The 20,752-nt window shown below is 32.0% G+C and overlaps 1 protein-coding gene across 2 annotated transcripts in view; it reads right to left on the bottom strand.

Annotated features, from left to right (window-relative positions):
• The window catches only part of LOC126879039 (uncharacterized), a 72,243-nt gene extending 54,539 nt beyond the window's left edge, over window positions 1-17,704 (bottom strand). For both annotated transcript variants that reach the window (XM_050641930.1, XM_050641929.1), the window contains exons 1-2: window positions 17,231-17,704; window positions 16,786-16,982 (exon numbers count right to left, since the gene is read on the bottom strand). In XM_050641930.1, coding sequence (XP_050497887.1) covers window positions 16,786-16,971 — 186 coding nt within the window. In that variant the 5' untranslated portion in view covers window positions 16,972-16,982; window positions 17,231-17,704. The remainder of the gene's footprint in view (window positions 1-16,785; window positions 16,983-17,230) is intronic.
• Window positions 17,705-20,752: the final 3,048 nt, after the last annotated feature.

Below are 20,752 nucleotides of genomic sequence, written 5' to 3'. Positions count from 1 at the left end.
AATAATTGGCATTTCAGAAACCCGTCATTGGTTAACAGTTGATCAAATCTAACAGCCAATTAGATGATTGGAGATTTGAATAACGTTTCGGAAACCAGGTGTATGTATCTCACAATTATTTGACATGGGAGCATATTATGTGAAGAGCTCTTGAAGGATGGGGAAAAGCACTATCTCATTAAATGGCTAGAAAATAAACAATCTATGTTTTGCCAATCTATGCCAGCAAGATAATGCTACATATACTTAATCAATGAGAGACTGAAACATTCCTTCAAAGAGAAATTCCACAAGAACAAACTGGATTTACCAAAGGTAGAAGCACTAGAGAACCCCTGTAGGATATAAGACAGATAAACGAAAAGTCTAGGGAATTCAATATTCCGCTATAAATGTTTTATCGATTATCCTAATGTGTTTGGCAGGGCCAAGTGGAGACATTTATGGGGAATACTAAAAGAACTAGGCCACAACACCTAATTTCACTTATAACTGAACTATACAAACACATTACTGGATCAGTTAAAGTGCTTGACACACTTTTAAACGAATTTCATCCAGAACAGGGTATCACACAAGGATGTATACTATCTCCACAATTATTCAATATATATGGGGAACATATTATGAGAAGAGCACCTGAAGGATGGGAAAAGGGCATCTCAATAAATGTTCATAAAATAAACAACCTACATTTTGTAGATGACACAGCTCTTCTTGCAAATAGTCAAGAAGAGTTAATTGATCTCATACAACTGGTTGAAAACTAAAGTCAAATGTTTGGTCTGCAGTTAAACATCTCAAAGACAAAGATTATTATCATAAACATAAAATCCTTTATGAAAGGTATATTTGTTAGATTATTATAGTGAGTAGAATTGACATTGCGAGCTCAAGATGACCAAAACATGGAAGGACTCTCAAACACGAACTGATCAACTGCTTAATATTCCCAATACTGAGATACGGATGTGAATCTTGGACCCTAAAACAAGTGGAAAAAATAATAGTCCTGTCGCCAGGGGGGGTACAACGGCCTCGTTAATTCAGATGGACTTACCCAAGTTTTTTTTATGTATTTTGACCCGTAGAACACGAATTTTTTGGGTAACAGTTGATCCGGATGTCGATAAGATTGTTATAGACCAAGAACTTGAGGAATCAAATAACAGCGATTTTTGGCAAAACAAAACAATATTTTGTATTTTTTGGGTCATTTTAAGCAAAAAATATTTCTACAAGTTTTTTAGTAGGATGCACAGTTTTCGAGATAAACGCGGTTGAACTTTCAAAAAATCGAAAAACTGCAATTTTTAAACCCGAATAACTTTTGATTAAAAAATAAAATAGCAATTCTGCTTAGCGCCTTTGAAAGTTCAAGTCAAATTATGTCGGTTTTGATTATTTGCATTGCTAAAAATTTATTGTGTTATTGTTAAACAAAGCTACAAACAACTAGTGCGTGAGTGATGTTTCTATGATTTCTCATTTAAAATCGAACGAGTAGGTAGAATAGGTACTAGTGCAATCAAGACTATTTCTACGTTACATGCGGTAAAACGCATGTAAAAGCACGGGAAACCCTACGTGTTTATAGCTTTGTTAAACAATAAAAAAATAAATTTTTACCAATGCAAATAATCAAAACCGATATAATTTGACTTAAACTTTCAAATGCGGTAAGCAGACTTGCTATTTTATTTTTTAATCAAAAGTTATTCGGGTTCAGAAATTGCAATTTTTCGATTTTTTTAAAGTTCAACCGCGTTTATCTCGAAAACTGTGCATCCTACGAAAAAACTTGTAGAAATATTTTTTACTTAAAATGGCCCAAAAAATACAAAATATTGTTTTGTTTTGCCAAAAATCGCTGTTATTTGATTCCTCAAGTTCTTGGTCTATAACAATCTTATCGACATCCGGATCAACTGTTACCCAAAAAATTCGTGTTCTACGGGTCAAAATACATAAAAAAAACTTGAGTAAGTCCATCTGAATTAACGAGGCCGTTGTACCCCCCCTGGCGACAGGACTATAATGAGAGATGCCACTGAAATGTTTTGTGGAGAATAATGTTACGAATTATGTGGACAGACCACAGGACAAATAACTAAATTTTAAATGAGCTAAAGTCTCCTGCTCTCCAGCTCGAAGTTCCTCTCAAATAATTAAAATACTTTTGGACATGTTATGAGAGCAGACACAGAAAACATGGAAAGACTTATTATCCAAGGAAAGGTAGAAGGCCGAAGATCAGAAGGAAGATGGATATACCAAACCAACAAGATGGATATTCCAAATTACAGGAATATGCAGAAGACCTATGTACAACGAACTGTCAATACGGATGCAATGGCCCCGTCCCATTCAAATAGTGAAGCGAGATTGCTGCCAACATACAAAAGAGAGGTCCTAGAGAGAGACAGATAATGAGCAGGAAAATTTGACAGGCCGTGTAATTTGAGTTGCCTATATAAATGAACCCGATTGAATCAGTATTGACAAAGACTACATATCTACCACAAGAACCGACACGAAAGGCGATTCTTTTGTTGTTAGCATGTTAACATGTATGGTTTGTTCAACAGTAAATGGTTTGAATTCAATTAGTGCGGTCGTAAATATTATTAAATTTATCTGACCTGGCCCATTGTTAAGACTCACCACCCGGAGCGATAAGCCACCGAGGTAGACAGAGTTGGTCTTTTGCAATTAACACTGACTAGACGGTACTCCCATAATAAAGCCTAAAATAAATTTTACCTGAAACCGGGCCTTTTATACTATTATCGGTTAATCCGGGCTGTTTATAGTGGTAACTAATTGAACTTAACCATTTACTGTTTAACATACCATACTTAACAAAAGTCTCACACATTTCTGGCGTGTATCAATAAAAGTTTAGTTGCACTGAGAAAAAGGTTGCATGCAGGGCCGGCTTTTGTTGATATTCTTAAGGGGCTATCCTAGTGTAAAAATACGAAATTCATATACTTTTTTGGGAATTTCTAAAATAAAAAGTACCGTACCAATTATTTTGAAAATTTGCATGAGCATTTGTTATAAAAAGAAGTACATGTGAAACAATTTTCATAAAAAAATATTGAAAATTAAACGATTTATTCGCCATCTACTGGCACCGTGAAAATAAAAACATAGCTCCACTGCTGCAGTGATTGGGACTAAATAGAGATCCTGAAACATAAAATTTCAAAGTTTTTATTGAAATATAAGTTATTTTCTAAACCATCAACTAGGGTTTTTTTGATCAGATAAAAAATGTCAATTTCTCGGTTTTTAAAACTGAAAATATTTTAGCTAATTTTAAAAAAAAATTTGTCATTTTTCCAAATTTTAATATTTTTGAAAAATCCTAGTTGATGGTATAGGAAATAACTTATATTTCAATAATCACTTTGAAATTTTATGTTTCAAGATCTCTATTAGTCCCAATCACTGCAGCAGTGGGGCCATGTTCTTATTTTCACGGTACCAGTAGATGGCGCATAAATCGTTTAATTTTCAATATTTTTTAATGAAAATTGTTTTACATGTACTTCTTTTTATAATAAATCCTCATGCAAATTTTTAAAACAATTGGTATAGTAGTTTTTATTTTAGAAATTCCCAATAAAAGTATATGAATTTAGTACTTTTACACTAGGATAGCCACTTAAATGGTGGAATTATTTTTGATTTACAAAAGGTTGCAAATACAACACAAAGTAATGGTGAGAATTATATTGATTAAAACCATGGATAAAATACCTTTTTCTCCTGATTTTAGCATTGAAAGACCAATAATAAAATATATTATAGTGGTGTGACATTCACTAATTATTCTTTTTTGGCTTATATGGATACAACGATACAAAATATAATTTGTTGTTTTCACCAATTTTGAAAAAATGTGAACAATCGAACAAAAAATGTTAGAATTATATTGATTAAAACCATGGATAAAATACCTTTTTATCCTGATTTTAGCATTGAAAGACCAATAATAAAATATTATATAATGGCGTGACATTCACTAATTATTCTTTTTTGGCTTATATTGATACAACGATACAAAATATAATTTGTTGTTTTCACCAATTTTCAAAAAATGTGAACAAGTAGGTGAAAATTTGAACGACTTGGTGTGACTTAATAGGCTGTCTGTCCGTCCGACCGTGAATATAACTCCTTCCGTCACTATACCAGATAGAATGACAAATGAGGTGTTAAATGAAAGCTTATAATCCATGGATGGTACTTAAGGTGAGAAATTTGACCTAGGCTGTCTGTCCCTCCGTCCGCAAATGTAACTACTCCGTCACTGTACCAGGTAGAATCACAAATGAGGTGTCGAATGAAAGCTCATAATCCAAGTATGGTACTAAAGGTGAGAAATTTGACCTAGGACTTCCGGTTTTAGAAATGCGACCGGAAGTACTCTTTTAAAGTAACCGCAATAGCACAAGTCATATATTATTCGACGCGAATTCGCAAGACGAGAACAAATATATACTTCTGGTTTCATGACTGTCTGTCCGTCCGACCGCGAATACAACTCCTCAGTTACTAATACAGATAGAATAACAAATGAGGTGTCGAATGAAAGCTAATAACCCATGGATGGTATTAAAGATGAGAAATTTGACATCGGACTTCGGTTTTAGAGTTACAATCGTAAGTACTGTTTTAAAGTCACTCAAAATATGATATGAATGTAAATAAAGATGCCTCAAAATAAGTAAAATCGTATATCAATCGACGCAAAGTTACACGAAGAGTTCAAATATCGACTTCCAGTTCTACTTTCGATTACTTTGGGTGAAAACCTAGGACCAATTACTTGTTTGTCGAGGTATTTCCTAATTCATTATATTTCGTAAAATAATCGAAAAATTCTTTTTGGGTGACAAATGGCCGTCATCACCAACAAGAAACTGTAGGAATGTTAAAATCGAATGTTAATATTTTTAATTTTTATTGTCTTGGAAACCAGCCAAAAGTAGGTACATCTTTAAAGTCGAATATCGGGGTAAATAAATAAAAAACCAATAAGTATTGTACTATTTTATTTCTATAAATATAAAGATGTAATAACTTAAAATATATATATATTGTTATGATCTGCTTCTTATTAATTTTATATTAATTATTATTTATCTGATTAATTATTTAATTGTCGCAAATCATACATAAAAAAATCTCAGGGTGCCTTTTTATAATCTTAAAAAAATGTCTAAATAATCTTACGTTACACTTATCTTCTCTCGTGGGTTCAGTATCTCTTAGTTGATCCTAATCGGGGTAAAATAGGGGAAAAAATAAAGCAAAATATTAAAATAAACATACAGAATTGCCTTTTATTTATCAAAATCAATACTCTAAAATCTATCAAATCTAAAACCTGTGGACACAGATGTCCGAATGAAATTTTTACCACTTAAATTTATTATAGTTAAAAAAAACAATTTATTGGTTTGTTCCCGATGACTTTGGTAAAACAAACTAAACAAAACAAATTTATGTATTCGCAAGATTAGCAATACTTTTAGAAATATTGGAATTTTAATTTATATGCTTTTTACTCAAAATTTTAGTTTCCGAACATAAAAATATCTTTCACATAAGTTGACTGACCTTTTTCTTCACTCACTCTGATGTCTTCTCGTGACCCAAAACAGATCTCCCTCGTTGACTATGTTAAAGGCTACTCATCAAAGCTCTCTCCGTTCTCCAGCTTCAAAACTATCAGCATACCAGCACCAATTCTCCAACAAGCCGGGCCTCTTTTGACACGTGCTCGATTCAAACAAAACTCCAAAAATTCTCTGCTCTCCTTCTCACAATAATACAGAATCAAAGAGGTATTTCGTCTCAATTTGATCTGTCTCTCGTTCCACTTTTCAACACTATTCTCCACTATCAAACAGCCACTGGTACTTGCTAACTATCTATCCACGAAAACGTCGAACTGCTCTTCAGCGATGCCAAAAACATAATGACTTCTTTTTCAAACTCTCTCAATCATTCAAACCACTTTTCCCCTTCCAATTTGCCAAGAATCATAAACAATCTTTTCCATTCGACAAACAAACAGTCTTTTTCAAAATTATTCCGACCATCCTAATTACTTTCGGGGAACTATACAACATTTACTCGTGTTGAAACAGATATTAAAATTCCAAACTTTCTATTAAAACCACTTTTCTCGAAAATGATAATTACATCTAGCTGTGGATTCTATAGTTTCCGTAGTAAACAATCTTTTTCCATTTTAAACCTAAATACATCGTCCTTTTCACTTTAATTATTCACAAAAGTCTTTAATGGTTCATCGGAAAACTCATTAAAAAAGAAATCCACTTACATCCAAACTAAATTCTAATAAATATTTACAGATCAATATACAGGGTGTATCAAATTTATGTGCCCGCGTTATTTAAAAAAAATTTAATTTAATTTTTATTTTGCCTTTGATTGATAAAATTGAAAACACAATAACATCCCCGCCTTGTTTTGAGATAAAATCAGTATTAATAAGTGCAACAAAAAATATGATTTTCTCTCGACAACAACGCTTTTCTATTGTGTCAAAATATTGAGTCCCACCTGAAAAACAATTGTTTTCTTTTTCCCAGTGTCTGTACTTAGATGGGATATGGTAAGTTTTCGATCGAAAATTTCCTAAGTCTTTAGTCTCAAATGAATTTTCATACTTTTTGGTTACTCTGTTTTCTTCATTTATTAAATTTTCACATTCCCTCAATATTACACGCAGTTCCTTCTCCTTTTCTTCTCCACATATCAATTTTATTTCTTCTTTTTTCTTTCTTAATCTCTCAGCTTGGTTTAACTTATCCACATACCTTCTCTCATCACGATCTTGACATTTATCTTTATCCTCTTCGTCTTCATAGGAATATTACCTCCATGATTTAAAATCATGCCAAAACGAATAAAAATGTTCCACCTCTTCCTTTGTCGAATTTTCAGTTCCTAATTTGGGCACCCGTGTTTTTTCAGACCATCGGGAGTTTAAGTCAAAATAATACGTAAACGTTTTATAAAAGTCTTTTTTTTTATCACTAGTACAAGGTAGATCATTGTCGAATTGTGGATCAACCGAATCATACGCTCTTCTCCTACTTATATTTCCTAGAGTTTTATAAACCATTGTTATACAGGTAAAATAGTCATCATCTGTTTTGATTTCTTCCCCTAGCGCTTTACGTTTGTCCGGATGTTGCTTTAAGACTTTCTTCCTGTAGGCAGTTTTGATAATGTCGTCTGTTGCTTTGTATCTTATATTTGGGATACCTAGGACTTTGTAATGATCTTGTGACTTCCATTCTTTAGGGTCTAAACTTCTCAAATATTCTACATCGTCTTCATAGTCCACGGTTTCTGGAGTTAGTTCTTCCTCTTTGTCCTCTTTTGGAATATCAACTTCTAGTTCGATTAAGGGATGTTGCACAAAACGAAGTTCAGGTTCTCCTCCGCCTACATTTTCGTAAATAAAATAATATCTCAGCGCGACTGCTGTGCAAATACCACTTTTTTCAATTCTGGCTTCTCCCCTGTTTACTTCTTCTTCAAATAACACAGTTTCAAAGGTATCTCTTTCGCCTTCTTTTTCTATTCTGATCTCTTCTTCTTCTGGGCTCATCTCATCTTTTGAGGAATTCCAAGCTTCATTTTCCTGTATCAATCTTTTTTCTTCCTTTTCTTTTTCTGGGCTCATCTCTTCTTTTGAGGAATCCCAAGCTTCATTTTCTTTTGTCAATCTTCTTTCTTCTTTTTCTTCTTCTGGGCTCATCTCTTTTTTCGAGGAATCAAAATCTTCATTTTCTTTTGACAATCTTCTTTCTTCTTTTTCTTCTTCTGGGCTCATCTCTTTTTTCGAGGAATCCCAATCTTCATTTTCTTTTATCCATCTTCTTTCTTCTTTTTCTTCTTCTGGGCTCATCTCTTTTTTCGAGGAATCCCAATCTTCATTTTCTTTTATCAATCTTCTTTCTTCTTTTTCTTCTTCTGGGCTCATCTCTTTTTTCGAGGAATCCCAATCTTCATTTTCTTTTGTCAATCTTCTTTCTTCTTTTTCTTCTTCTGGGCTCATCTCTTTTTTCGAGAAATTCCAATCGTCAATTTCCTTTGTCACTCTTTTTTCTTCTTTTTCTTCTTCTGGGCTCATCTCTTTTTTCGAGGAATCCCAGGCTTCATTGTTTTTATTTATCTTCTGTTGCTTTCTCCTCTTTCTTCTCTGTCCTTGCTTCATTGCCAAATTCATTTCCACCGTTTGTTTTTTGTCAAAATTATCCTTTTTCCGTTTCTCATGTTCCTTGTCCATTTCCAGAATGTCCTGTTCTTTTTCTTTTGCTTGTTTTGTTTCCTGTTGATTGTTATCCATTTTTTGTTGTTTCCTTCATCGCTCGTTTTGTTTCTTCCTGATTTTCTTGCATTTTATCCATCTTCTTTGATGTTTCTTCCTGATTTTTATCCCTTTTATTTAATATTTCATCCCATTTTTGCAACTGGAGTTCCATCAGTTGTATTACTTTATCTATTCCTGATTATTCCTGTTGTTCTGATGCCATGATTGTTGTTTCAAAAATGTCTTCTTGTTCTATATGTTCTTCTTGTTTTTTGTTTCTGGTTGTTATCGACATGTATTTAAAATTTATCCCCGCCTAATATGAAATTCGAAAATACCTTGTATGCTGTCGAGACGAAAATTTTTCTCTCCCCAAATATAATCAATTTATCCCACAAATTTTTAAATATTTCAAAATTCAAATCAATCAAAAATAAAATAAATATGTAAATTGTACCTAGATAAAAAAATTAAGTCAAACAAATATTTCAAAAATTTTAAATATATCAAACTTTTTCCGACGGGCAAATAAATTCTCCTTCACCTGTTTTTCCGTTTCCTATTCCCTTCAAATTCACAACCAGAGATACTTTAATGTCCTACGTTGGCTCGCCATGTTGTTATGATCTGCTTCTTATTAATTTTATATTAATTACTATTTATCTGATTAATTATTTAATTGTCGCAAATCATACATAAAAAACAATAAAAAAATCTCAGGGTGCCTTTTTATAATCTTAAAAAAATGTCTAAATAATCTTACGTTACACTTATCTTCTCTCGTGGGTTCAGTATCTCTTAGTTGATCCTAATCGGGGTAAAATAGGGAAAAAAATAAAGCAAAATATTAAAATAAACATACAGAATTGCCTTTTATTTATCAAAATCAATACTCTAAAATCTATCAAATCTAAAACCTGTGGACACAGATGTCCGAATGAAATTTTTACCACTTAAATTTATTATAGTTAAAAAAAACAATTTATCGGTTTGTTCCCGATGACTTTGGTAAAACAAACTAAACAAAACAAATTTATGTATTCGCAAGATTAGCTATACTTTTAGAAATATTGGAATTTTAATTTATATGCTTTTTGCTCAAAATTTTAGTTTCCGAACATAAAAATATCTTTCACATAAGTTGACTGACCTTTTTCTTCACTCACTCTGATGTCTTCTCGTGACCCAAAACAGCTCTCTCTCGTTGACTATGTTAAAGGCTACTCATCAAAGCCCTCTCCGTTCTCCAGCTTCAAAACTATCAGCATACCAGCACTAATTCTCCAACAAGCCGGGCCTCTTTTGACACGTACTCGATTCAAACAACACTCCAAAAATTCTCTGCTCTCCTTCTCACAATAATACAGAATCAAAGAGGTATTTCGTCTCAATTTGATCTGTCTATCGTTCCACTTTTCAACACTATTCTCCACTATCAAACAGCCACTGGTACTTGCTAACTATCTATCCACGAAAACGTCGAACTGCTCTTCAGCGATGCCAAAAACATAATGACTTCTTTTTCAAACTCTCTCAATCATTCAAACCACTTTTCCCCTTCCAACTTGCCAAGAATCATAAACAATCTTTTCCATTCGACAAACAAACAGTCTTTTTCAAAATTATTCCGACCATCCTAATTACTTTCGGGGAACTATACAACATTTACTCGTGTTGAAACAGATATTAAAATTCCAAACTTTCTATTAAAACCACTTTTCTCGAAAATGATAATTACATCTAGCTGTGGATTCTATAGTTTCCGTAGTAAACAATCTTTTTCCATTTTAAACCTAAATACATCGTCCTTTTCACTTTAATTATTCACAAAAGTCTTTAATGGTTCATCGGAAAACTCATTAAAAAAGAAATCCACTTACATCCAAACTAAATTCTAATAAATATTTACAGATCAATATACAGGGTGTATCAAATTTATGTGCCCGCGTTATTTAAAAAAAATTTAATTTAATTTTTATTTTGCCTTTGATTGATAAAATTGAAAACACAATAATATATATATATATATATATATATATATATATATATATATACAGGGTGAGTCACCACTAACGGGACGGAAGATTACAGCGAAATGGTAAAAGATTTGAAAACAATTTTAAATTAATAGTTTGTAAGTTGATAAAAGCTACATTTTAAAATTATTTTGAAATATACAGGGTGTCCCAATAAATGGTGGCGTATCAAAGTTATATTTTTTCTTATGGAATACCCTGTATTTTATTGTATTTTTTAATTGTCCCCAAAAATAAGGTATAGTTTCATAAGGCTTCCCTATACCTATGTACAGAGTGTTCTGAGTTATGTTGACTTTTCTTAAAATGTAAAGTTTTAAAAGAAGGCTTATTCTCAAGTTATTTAAGAAATTATAAAAATATTACTTTTACATATAAATTGTTGGATATTGGTTGAATGTAATCCATGATTAATTATTACATATTTATCTACAGGGTGTTCAAAATTTACAGTTTCATTATTGAAGTATTCAATGTGTCATATGATGCTTATTTTAAATGGAACACCATGTATATTAATAAATCATTATACTTAACAAATTTACCTCTTTCGAATGGTATATGGATGTCCTATACCTAGGTCTCATAGTTCTTGCGTAATTTACAATTATTTAAATTCTTAATCTGTAAATCGATTTTAAAACAAAAGATGAAGTTAATTAATGTCATTGTGTGACATTGTCATTTTATGACAATACGGTCTGGTAATTATCTTATAATTAATGCATACCATGATTGATTATTACACATTTATTTACAGGGTGTTCAAAATGTACAGTTTCATTATTGGATTATTCAATGTTGGTTATTTTATTAGAACACCATGTATATTAATCAATGATTATACTAAACACAGGTTTTTCTTTCGAATTGTATATAGATTTTCTATAACTAGGAGTCATAGTTTTTGCGTAATTTACAATATTCTTAAACGGTACATCGATTTTAAAAATATTTATAGCCACTCTCGATTTTTAAACCCATCATCTTGGCATAGCTGTTATAGAGTGTAGTTGTAAATAAATATGTAGGTATATTTTTATTTGCTGATTTGTAAAATAAATTTTTTCATTATTGAAAATAACTAAATACATAACGAAACATACAGAATCTTATTAAAACAAATACATAAATAATACAAAATTAACCACAACTTACTATAAGTAAAAAATTATCAGTTATCTAATACATGTTCAAAATGTTTATACAACAAGAGATTTTAAATGATTTGTTTACATTATTTAACATAGCTGGTGTTATAGACGCAAAAGCGTTCGAAATTCTTAATTGCATAAAAATATCATCTGAAGTAGTAGGGTAGGAAGTGTAACATTTACAATATTTTTAATATAACCCCATTTAAAAAAATTCATCTTGGTCAATCCTGGTGACCTAGGTGGCCAAATATAGGTATGGACCGAATCTATCTATCCATTTATTTCTAAATTTTATGTTGAGGTTGTTCTTAACATCACGTCAAAAATAAGCTGGAACTCTATCGTCCAATTGGAGCCACGTGTTTGTTGGCACGCTAAGTGGAAGGCTATAAGATGGATATGGATCCAAAAAACTTGTTTTAAGAAATTTAAAAAAGTTGCTCCATTCAGATTTTCGTCAAAAAAATATGGGTCGATAACGTATTCGCTCAGAATACTGCCCCAAACATTAACACTTCATCGATGTTGGCGATCAACAGTAAAATGTTTGTTTACTGTATCATAATAAAATGAAAGCTATGTCTATTAAATAGAAGATTATTATGAAAAGTAGGTAGATTCGCCTGTACACAATACATTCTTAAAAAAAAATCAGGATCTTCTCCAAATTCTAAAGTCTATAAACGAAAAGTTAAACATTCCCGTTCTGTCTAATGCTGGTGTAGTTGAGTTTTATACGGATGATAGTGGTTTTTCTTATGTATTCTACATACACTCGTTTGACTGATTTCCAATTGACTCGAAATTTTTCACATACTAGTATTTGGGTTTTCCGTAACAGAAAGCAGGACATCAAGTTCGTTGACGTCATCAAAAATAAATGGTTTATTTTTATTTAACTTTTCGTACCTATGCAACATTACCAGTAGCACGGAATCTATTGAGAAATCTCTCAAAAACGTCCTTTTTGGGTGTCTTCTATCAGGATACTACTTTTAAGCGCATACATTAGAAGCCAAGAGACAATTTTAAAAATATTCCCCAATGCAAAGTAGCATGTCTACTCTTTCATAGATAGCGTGATTATTCATTTTTAGGAACAATTAAATTTGAATGTAATTGGCTCAGCCAAAGCCATTTTTAAGTAAAAAAAATTTGAATATCATACACAGATGTTTATAGTTTTGATAATTACCAGACCGTACTGTTATAAACTGACAATGTCATACAATGACATTAATTAACTATATCTTTTGTTTTAAAATCGATTTACAGATTAAGAATTTAAATAATTGTAAATTACGCAAAAACTATGACACCTAGGTATAGGACATCCATATACCATTCGAAAGAGGTAAATTTGTTTAGTATAATTATTTATTAATATACATGGTGTCCCATTTAAAATAAGCATCATATGACACATTGAATACACCAATAATGAAACTGTAAATTTTGAACACCCTGTAGACAAATGTGTAATAATTAATCATGGAATACATTCAGCCAATATCCAACTATTTAGATGTAAAAGTAAGGTTTTTATAATTTCTTAAATAACTTGAGAATAAGCCTTCTTTTAAAACTTTACATTTTAAGAAAAGTCAACATAACTCAGAACACTCTGTACATAGGTATAGGGAAGCCTTATGAAACTATACCTTATTTTTTGCGGACAATTAAAAAATGCAATAAAATACAGGGTGTTCTATAAGAAAAAATATAACTTTGATACGCCGCCATTTATTGGGACACCCTGTATATTTCAAAATAATTTTAGAATGTAGCTTTTATCAACTTACAAGCTATTCAATTTAAATTTTTTTGAAATCTTTTACCATTTCGCTGCAATCTTCCGTCCCGTTAGTGGTGACTCACGCTGTATATATAGTATACAATATACTCACTCTCTTGTGATAATAATGATAACTTTCTTGGGTAATAGTTTTGATGAAAGGTACGGTAAATTTAAAGTGGAATTAGAAAAAAATTATTCTGTGTGTCTTTGTACTCACTCATAATATGAGAATCATATTATAATTCCAACAAAACTCGTGTCGCTATACTGCAGTATTATTACCATTATGTATACATAAAAAACTTCTCTATCGATAAAGAATAAGGTATAACAAAATTGCTACATACCTTTCCTGATTTTTTTGGATTGAAAATAGGCTTAAACCATCCCCTGTCCTTGTCTGGCAGCCACGAAATATACATGAAACCCCTCGTCGTTTCACAGCCATTCCAACAGTAAATAAACCACTTAGCTATGTACACACGAATAAATACTACACTAATAAACTAATACACTATACACAAATAAAATAAAAACTAAACTTAAAACCTAGAAAGTAAGTCTATACAAAATATTACGAGCTACAAACTGATACAAAAAACGCCAAGCCAAGCCAAACAAATAACAAACGCCGATCCTGTACAATACAAAAGTCACCAAAATTATTTGCTATGGAGGCATGGCCGATCTCGCACATGCGCAAAAAAATTTAGTTCATAGATAATCCGTCCCTGTCGGTTCTTGTGGTAGATATGTATTCTTTGGAATTGACAATTTGTTGAATGGACCTCATATTTTAACTTGAAGGCTGATCGGCAGTACATATTTCAAAATTTAAATACTTTTTTGTATTTACAGAGTAAATAGACTACAGAGTACCATACTTGGTGTTTAAATACTTTTCAGAATTGTTATTTGTATTTATCAAAACAAATACTCAGGGCCCCCCTAAGGCTGATGGTGCCTGTGTGCAAAAAAGGATTTTGGCGCCCCTTAGGCATTTTAGCTCATGTTTATTTATTTGTTTTTTAGAAGGTAGGTCGATAGGTGCTTGAAATAAAGCAAAAACTGAAGTTTAGAAGTCATACTGAATTTTCCCCGAAAAGTGCTTCATTTTTTTGGTTATTTCACGTTGAAATATTCGATTTATAATTTGACTAATAAGAACGTTTTTCTCACCAGCTCCAATTTTGCTTTTACTAGGTCTTAAGACTTCATGAACACACCATTTTTTTCGTTTTTTTATAAGCTACATTTTTGATAACAGTATTTTTCGATATTTGAGTTATATACGAAAAACCGTCTAAAAAAATGTTATTTTTTTGTTGAGAAATAAACATTTTCACTCGCAAATAACTCACCAAATAACTTTTAAACCTACATTTTTTCACCACCGAGAAGGGGTTTTATTCACCTCCCAAGCAAAAGCAACCAACGACAAAGTCCAACTTTGAAGTGGAGGGTAAAGGTAGAACCTGCATCCAAATTATCGTGCAATTCGTTGGTCACCCTGAAAATTACACGGTATCGCCGTATTTCACATCCATTTACTGGGCTATAGGTACAATAGAAAAATAAAAAATAGCTATTGCAGTAGAGATATTTTCTGACTTTGCTGTTGCAAATTCATCAATTATATCTCTTAACATTTATACCATCAAAAATTTCTTGTTCAATTGCTAATATTGCTAGCCCAGGCAATCGTTCTTGAAGCATTGCCCAAATGATTTTTAACTTTGAAAAAGATCGCTCATCAGCAGCTATAAAGATACAGGTAATGTCAAAAGAATTCTTAGTGAAATGCTTACGTTTGGAAGTTTGAAGATTAAATTGTTTTCAAAAATACAGTGATGAGCGCGCTAATAACCGACAAAATAGCTCAAAAGATGGAAAACATAATACATTGCGAAACAAAAAGAGATGAAACTAGTAAGGTGGAAATGATCGTTATAAATGTCTAAAATAACATTACATTACATAGTTTCCCACCTTTAGACGTATCAGAGGAGTATGACAACTGTCACTGTGACAGTAGAATTTTATAAAATACTCCTGTCACAGATGTTTAAAGGTGGGAAACTATGTAATGTAATGTTAATTATTACGTTTATAATGATAATTTCCACCTCCACTAGTTTCATCTCTTTCTGTATCTCAATGTATTATGTTTTCCATCTTTTGAGCTATTTTGCCGGTTATTAGCGTTCTCATCACTGTATATTGTAAAATAGTTAAGGGGTCAGTATCAACAGATAATGAAAATAACTTTTTAATTGCATTAAACAAATCATTGGAGTCTATACCTATCCTTATTATCCTGATCTGTCAGTCACTCTTCAAGAACAAAACAACGTTTTAAAAGATCGCTGTCACTTAATTTAAATATGTTTCGTTTGGATTTATACCTAATCCCATTTAATTTCTCAACTTTTGTTTTAAAATTAATTTTTATTTTCTTTGCAAATTATTTTTTAATTTTTGACCCTGGGTTTTGGCGCCCTAAAGGATGGCGCCCGTGTGCATTGCACACTTTGCACGTATGGTAGCGGGGGCCTTGCAAATACTTTCCCACAGTATTTGGGAGTTAAATAATTTTAAAACTATTTAAATACTAAATTAGTGACTGTTTTATATAAAGTGAAGAAGTTCTTGATTATGTTTTTATGTTACTTTTATCTTTAGAATTTTATAAGAATTATAAATATGAGGTCTATTTCCCTGATTTAAGTTGACAAGTTGTACACAGCCTGTCAAATTTTCCTGCCCATTCTTTGGACCTCTCTCTTGTATGTTGGCCGCATTAACTACATGCCTAGTTCTTCATGCCTATTCCATCCGTATTGACAGTTCGTTGCCTATGTATGAGTTAAAAGAAAGAGGTACCTATGAGGTTGTTCTTAGGACACAGACAATACATTATGACATCACGTTGACCACTACACTCCCTCCAGGGGTCACTAATGAAGAGAGAGATGTATGTCACAAAACAGGGCTATCTTACTTATGCCTGGTTGCACCAACAGATCTTAAGCTTAAGTCGAGAATATCATAAGAATTAATATAATATAATTATAAAATATTACAATAAGAATACCATAATATAATAATAGATATAATTAATAATAAGGTAAGAATCTAAAATTAGGGTGCAACGTAAGTGATACTCAAGGAGGCCCTATCTATAAGTAGAGCTTAGCTAAGCTGGAGTTTAAGATCTGTTGGTGCAACCAGGCAATAACAAAGATAATAAGTGTTAATCCTTCAATAACAAAGAGAATGGGATATATTTCAATGTAGTATTAATTTATACAAGTGGATTGAATCGAAGTGAATTGGAAAAGAAGTATTTATATTATAGCATTAGTTTTGCATATTTTGGGTGCATAAGTAAATTTAATACCTACTGTTTTTTATATAGGTACTCACCCTAAATAGCTTGCTGTGACATGCTAACACAATTTTATGTGCATGAAGGCAATTATTACCACAACATAGGAGGATATCCACTAAACTCTGGTGTTCCATTAGATTGCATAGTCCTGCTGTCGTTTGTAGACAATGTTGGTCGGATTGAATTACATAAGAACATTTTTGAGCTGTACCTTCATCCATTTTGGTGGATACTAGAAAGTTTGAAATTATTTGAAAAATTTATTTTAAAGTAGACAATAATAAGTACTTATGTAAATTTTGAATAACCTACTAGGTACTCCAAATTAAAAAAGACAATCGACTTATTTATGTTACATCAACATTTAGTAAAAAACCGACAATTTGTAATATTATAAGCAAAACAATTTATACATGAAAATATAGGTTTCAACATTGGTGCAAATATCTGTCTATTTTGTTATTACTAACGTTGAATTACCTGCTCAAGAGTAAGAAAGTGTCGACTTAATTTATTTTATACCAACCACTATAATGAAATTTCTAGTAATGAAATGTAATTAAAAATATCAACATTCAACAAATTATGAACTGTGTTTTCTATTCTATGGTTTTCTACAGATTAACAGATTCAAATTTCTGTCAAACTTGGTCAAAGCAGCGTTGCCAGGCCCAAAAAATTTATTTCCCCGAATCACCAAATGGACCATGATAGTGTGACGTCAAAACGTCAAAATTTTTCCAAACACGTTGTGGCTAGGGTATACGCTACCGTGTACGCAAATAAAAAAGTTGGTAGAATTAAGGCGGCTGCACAATTGACCGGGAACGGGAACGAGAACGGAAACTGAAAGCATCAGCAGATTCACAATTAAATGGTAAACAGCTGTTTTGTGTCACTGTCACTTGTGCTATTAATTATTTTTCTTCTCAAAATGAATTTTGTGGAACCATCTTTTTCTAATTTTATTAAAAGAACATGTCTGTTAACTCTAAAAATATGGATTTATTTGATGACGAGCTTTTATAATATTTTCGTTTTTTATAATCTTGGTACTAATTTACACAATATGTGTGCAATCGCAAAGGTTTGTCAGCATAAAGATAAAAAGCATATCATTCAAATATTTATATTATTATTGTATCTAATTACCATATAAGTACGTACTATCTACATCAATCATACGAATGAGGACATTTTTCCAATAAAGAAATCAATCGTTCGTCATTTATTTTAATGCAAAATGTATAAAAATTGTCACTAAAACTTGATCACACACTTCTAATAACAAATTTTTATTGGGCATGTGACAGTATTTTTAATACTGCCTTCTGATTGGTTCCGGGAATACAACGGGAACGAGAAAGTTAAGGCGGCTGCACAATTGACCGGGAACGGGAACGAGAACGGAAACGGGAACGAGAACGGAAACTGAAAGCATCAGCAGATTCACAATTAAATGGTAAACAGCTGTTTTGTGTCACTGTCACTTGTGCTATTAATTATTTTTCTTCTCAAAATAAATTTTGTGGAACGATCTTTTTCTAATTTTATTAAAAGAACATGTCTGTGAACTCTAAAAATATGGATTTATTTGATGACGAGCTTTTATAATATTTTCGTTTTTTATAATCTTGGAACTAATTTACACAATATGTGTGCAATCGCAAAGGTTTGTCAGCATAAAGATAAAAAGCATATCATTCAAATATTTATATTATTATTGTATCTAGTTACCATATAAGTACACGTACTATGATCTATATCAATCATACGGATGAGGAATTTTTCCAATAAAGAAATCAATCGTCGTTCGTCATTTATTTTAATGCAAAATGTATAAAAATTGTCAATAAAACTTGATCACACACTTCTAATAACAAATTTTTATTGGGCATTTGACAGTATTTTTAATACTGCCTTCTGATTGGTTCCGGGAATACAACGGGAACGAGAAAGTTGAAACATGGTCAACTTTCCCGTTCCCGTTACCGGACAGCTTCTCGTTCGCGGTTATTGTGCATCTACAACATTAATTTACATAGAGGTTAACTTTTTTCCCGTTCCCATTCCCGGGCAATTGTGCAGCCGCCTTTAAACGTCATAACAAATATTTTTCTATCAAACAAACACTAAACATATCAAAATAGCGTGTATCAAAATATACAGTCACTGCCCACGCTAAATAGTCACTAGCTTGATGAAGTTTAACTTTTTTATTTGCGTACATTTTAGCGTGTACCTAGACACAACGATGAAGTTTAAAAAGGCGGCTGCACAATTGCCCGGGAACGGGAACGAGAACGGAAACGGGAACGGGAAAAAAGTTAACCTCTACGTAAATTAATGTTGTAGATGCACAATAACCGAGAACGAGAAGCTGTCCGGTAACGGGAACGGGAAAGTTGACCATGTTTTAACTTTCTCGTTCCCGTTGTATTCCCGGAACCAATCAGAAGGCAGTATTAAAAATACTGTCAAATGCCCAATGAAAATTTGTTATTAGAAGTGTGTGACCAAGTTTTAGTGACAATTTTTATACATTTTGCATTAAAATAAATGACGAACGATTGATTTCTTTATTGGAAAAATGTCTTTATCCGTATGATTGATGTTGGTAATTAGATACAATAATAATATAAATATTTGAATGATATGCTTTTATCTTTATGCTGACAAACCTTTGCGATTGCACACATATTGTGTAAATTATAGTTCCAAGATCATAAAAAACGAAAATATTAAAAGCTCGTCATCAAATAAATCCATAGTTTTAGATTTAACAGACATGTTCTTTTAATAAAATTAGAAAAAGATCGTTCCACAAAATTTATTTTGAGAAGAAAAATAATTAATAGCACAAGTGACAGTGACACAAAACAGCTGTTTACCATTTAATTGTGAATCTGCTGATGCTTTCAGTTTCCGTTCTCGTTCCCGTTTCCGTTCTCGTTCCCGTTCCCGGTCAATTGTGCAGCCGCCTTAATTCGCGTGTACCTAACTTTTTTATTTGCGTACACGTTAGCGTGTACCTAGACACAGCGTTGAAAAAACCGTTTCGCTAAAGTCGGATTTATAGTTTGACCAAAGAATACTCCATCCAACAAGAAGTGAAAGCACCTGTCGGCTCCTTTGATGTTCAGGGGACAGAAATATCGGTCGGAGAATGGTAATGGTAATACTTCACACTACACTAAGAAAAGTAATGAGGAATTCGTTCAAAACAGTAGGAAATTTGAGTTACACTGAGAAACAAAGTAATAATTAAAACTAGTGTTTTTAAGTTGATCTATTTAATATTAATTGCATTTTTTTCTCTAAAATTTAATATAACCCATACATCAATTTTGTACTGACAAGTAAAAAGGTTTTAAGTTAAAAATATCGATTTTGACTAAGTTTTTTAAACTATGTAAATGCTTAGTTGAATTTAATGCTTAGTTGCTTTTAATAGTTAATTTCAAAACAGAGATGAAAATTTCTATCGATTTTTATTACTTTTTTTCGTATTAAAAAACTTTGTCAAAATAGATATTTTTGACCCAAGACCTTTTTACTTAGTACCTACATAATTATACTTTCAAATTTTCTATTAACTTTGTCTTAGGTTGATGACTTTTTTTGTTTCCTTTTGAGAAATTTCTTTGAATGTCTATTGACCTCCAACACCACTATATTCTCGCTGCATGAGGAAACTCTGCGGCTGAGGCTAGAATGACTTTATTCACCTTCGATTTCTTTCTGTGCATCTGAGGTTTCTGGAAACTCTGGTTGTACTGTACCAAATTCAATTCGCCTGGATATATAACAATTATCCCATCACATCTAGCATCTAATACCTGGGAATTAATCTATCAGCTGAAAACAATATCGAAGAAGAGGTAAAAGAACAAATAATTAAAGCCAGTAGAACGGCCGGATGCCTAAACGACACAATTTGGAAAAACAAACACGTAAGAGTGCAAACAAAGGCCCGAATATATAAGTCAGTTATTAGGCCAC

Source organism: Diabrotica virgifera, chromosome 1 (assembly GCF_917563875.1).
Source record: "Diabrotica virgifera virgifera chromosome 1, PGI_DIABVI_V3a".
Taxonomy (NCBI): domain Eukaryota; kingdom Metazoa; phylum Arthropoda; class Insecta; order Coleoptera; family Chrysomelidae; genus Diabrotica; species Diabrotica virgifera.
The sequence above is the reverse complement of the archived record's forward strand: the minus strand, read 5'-3'. Positions and strand labels throughout refer to the sequence as shown.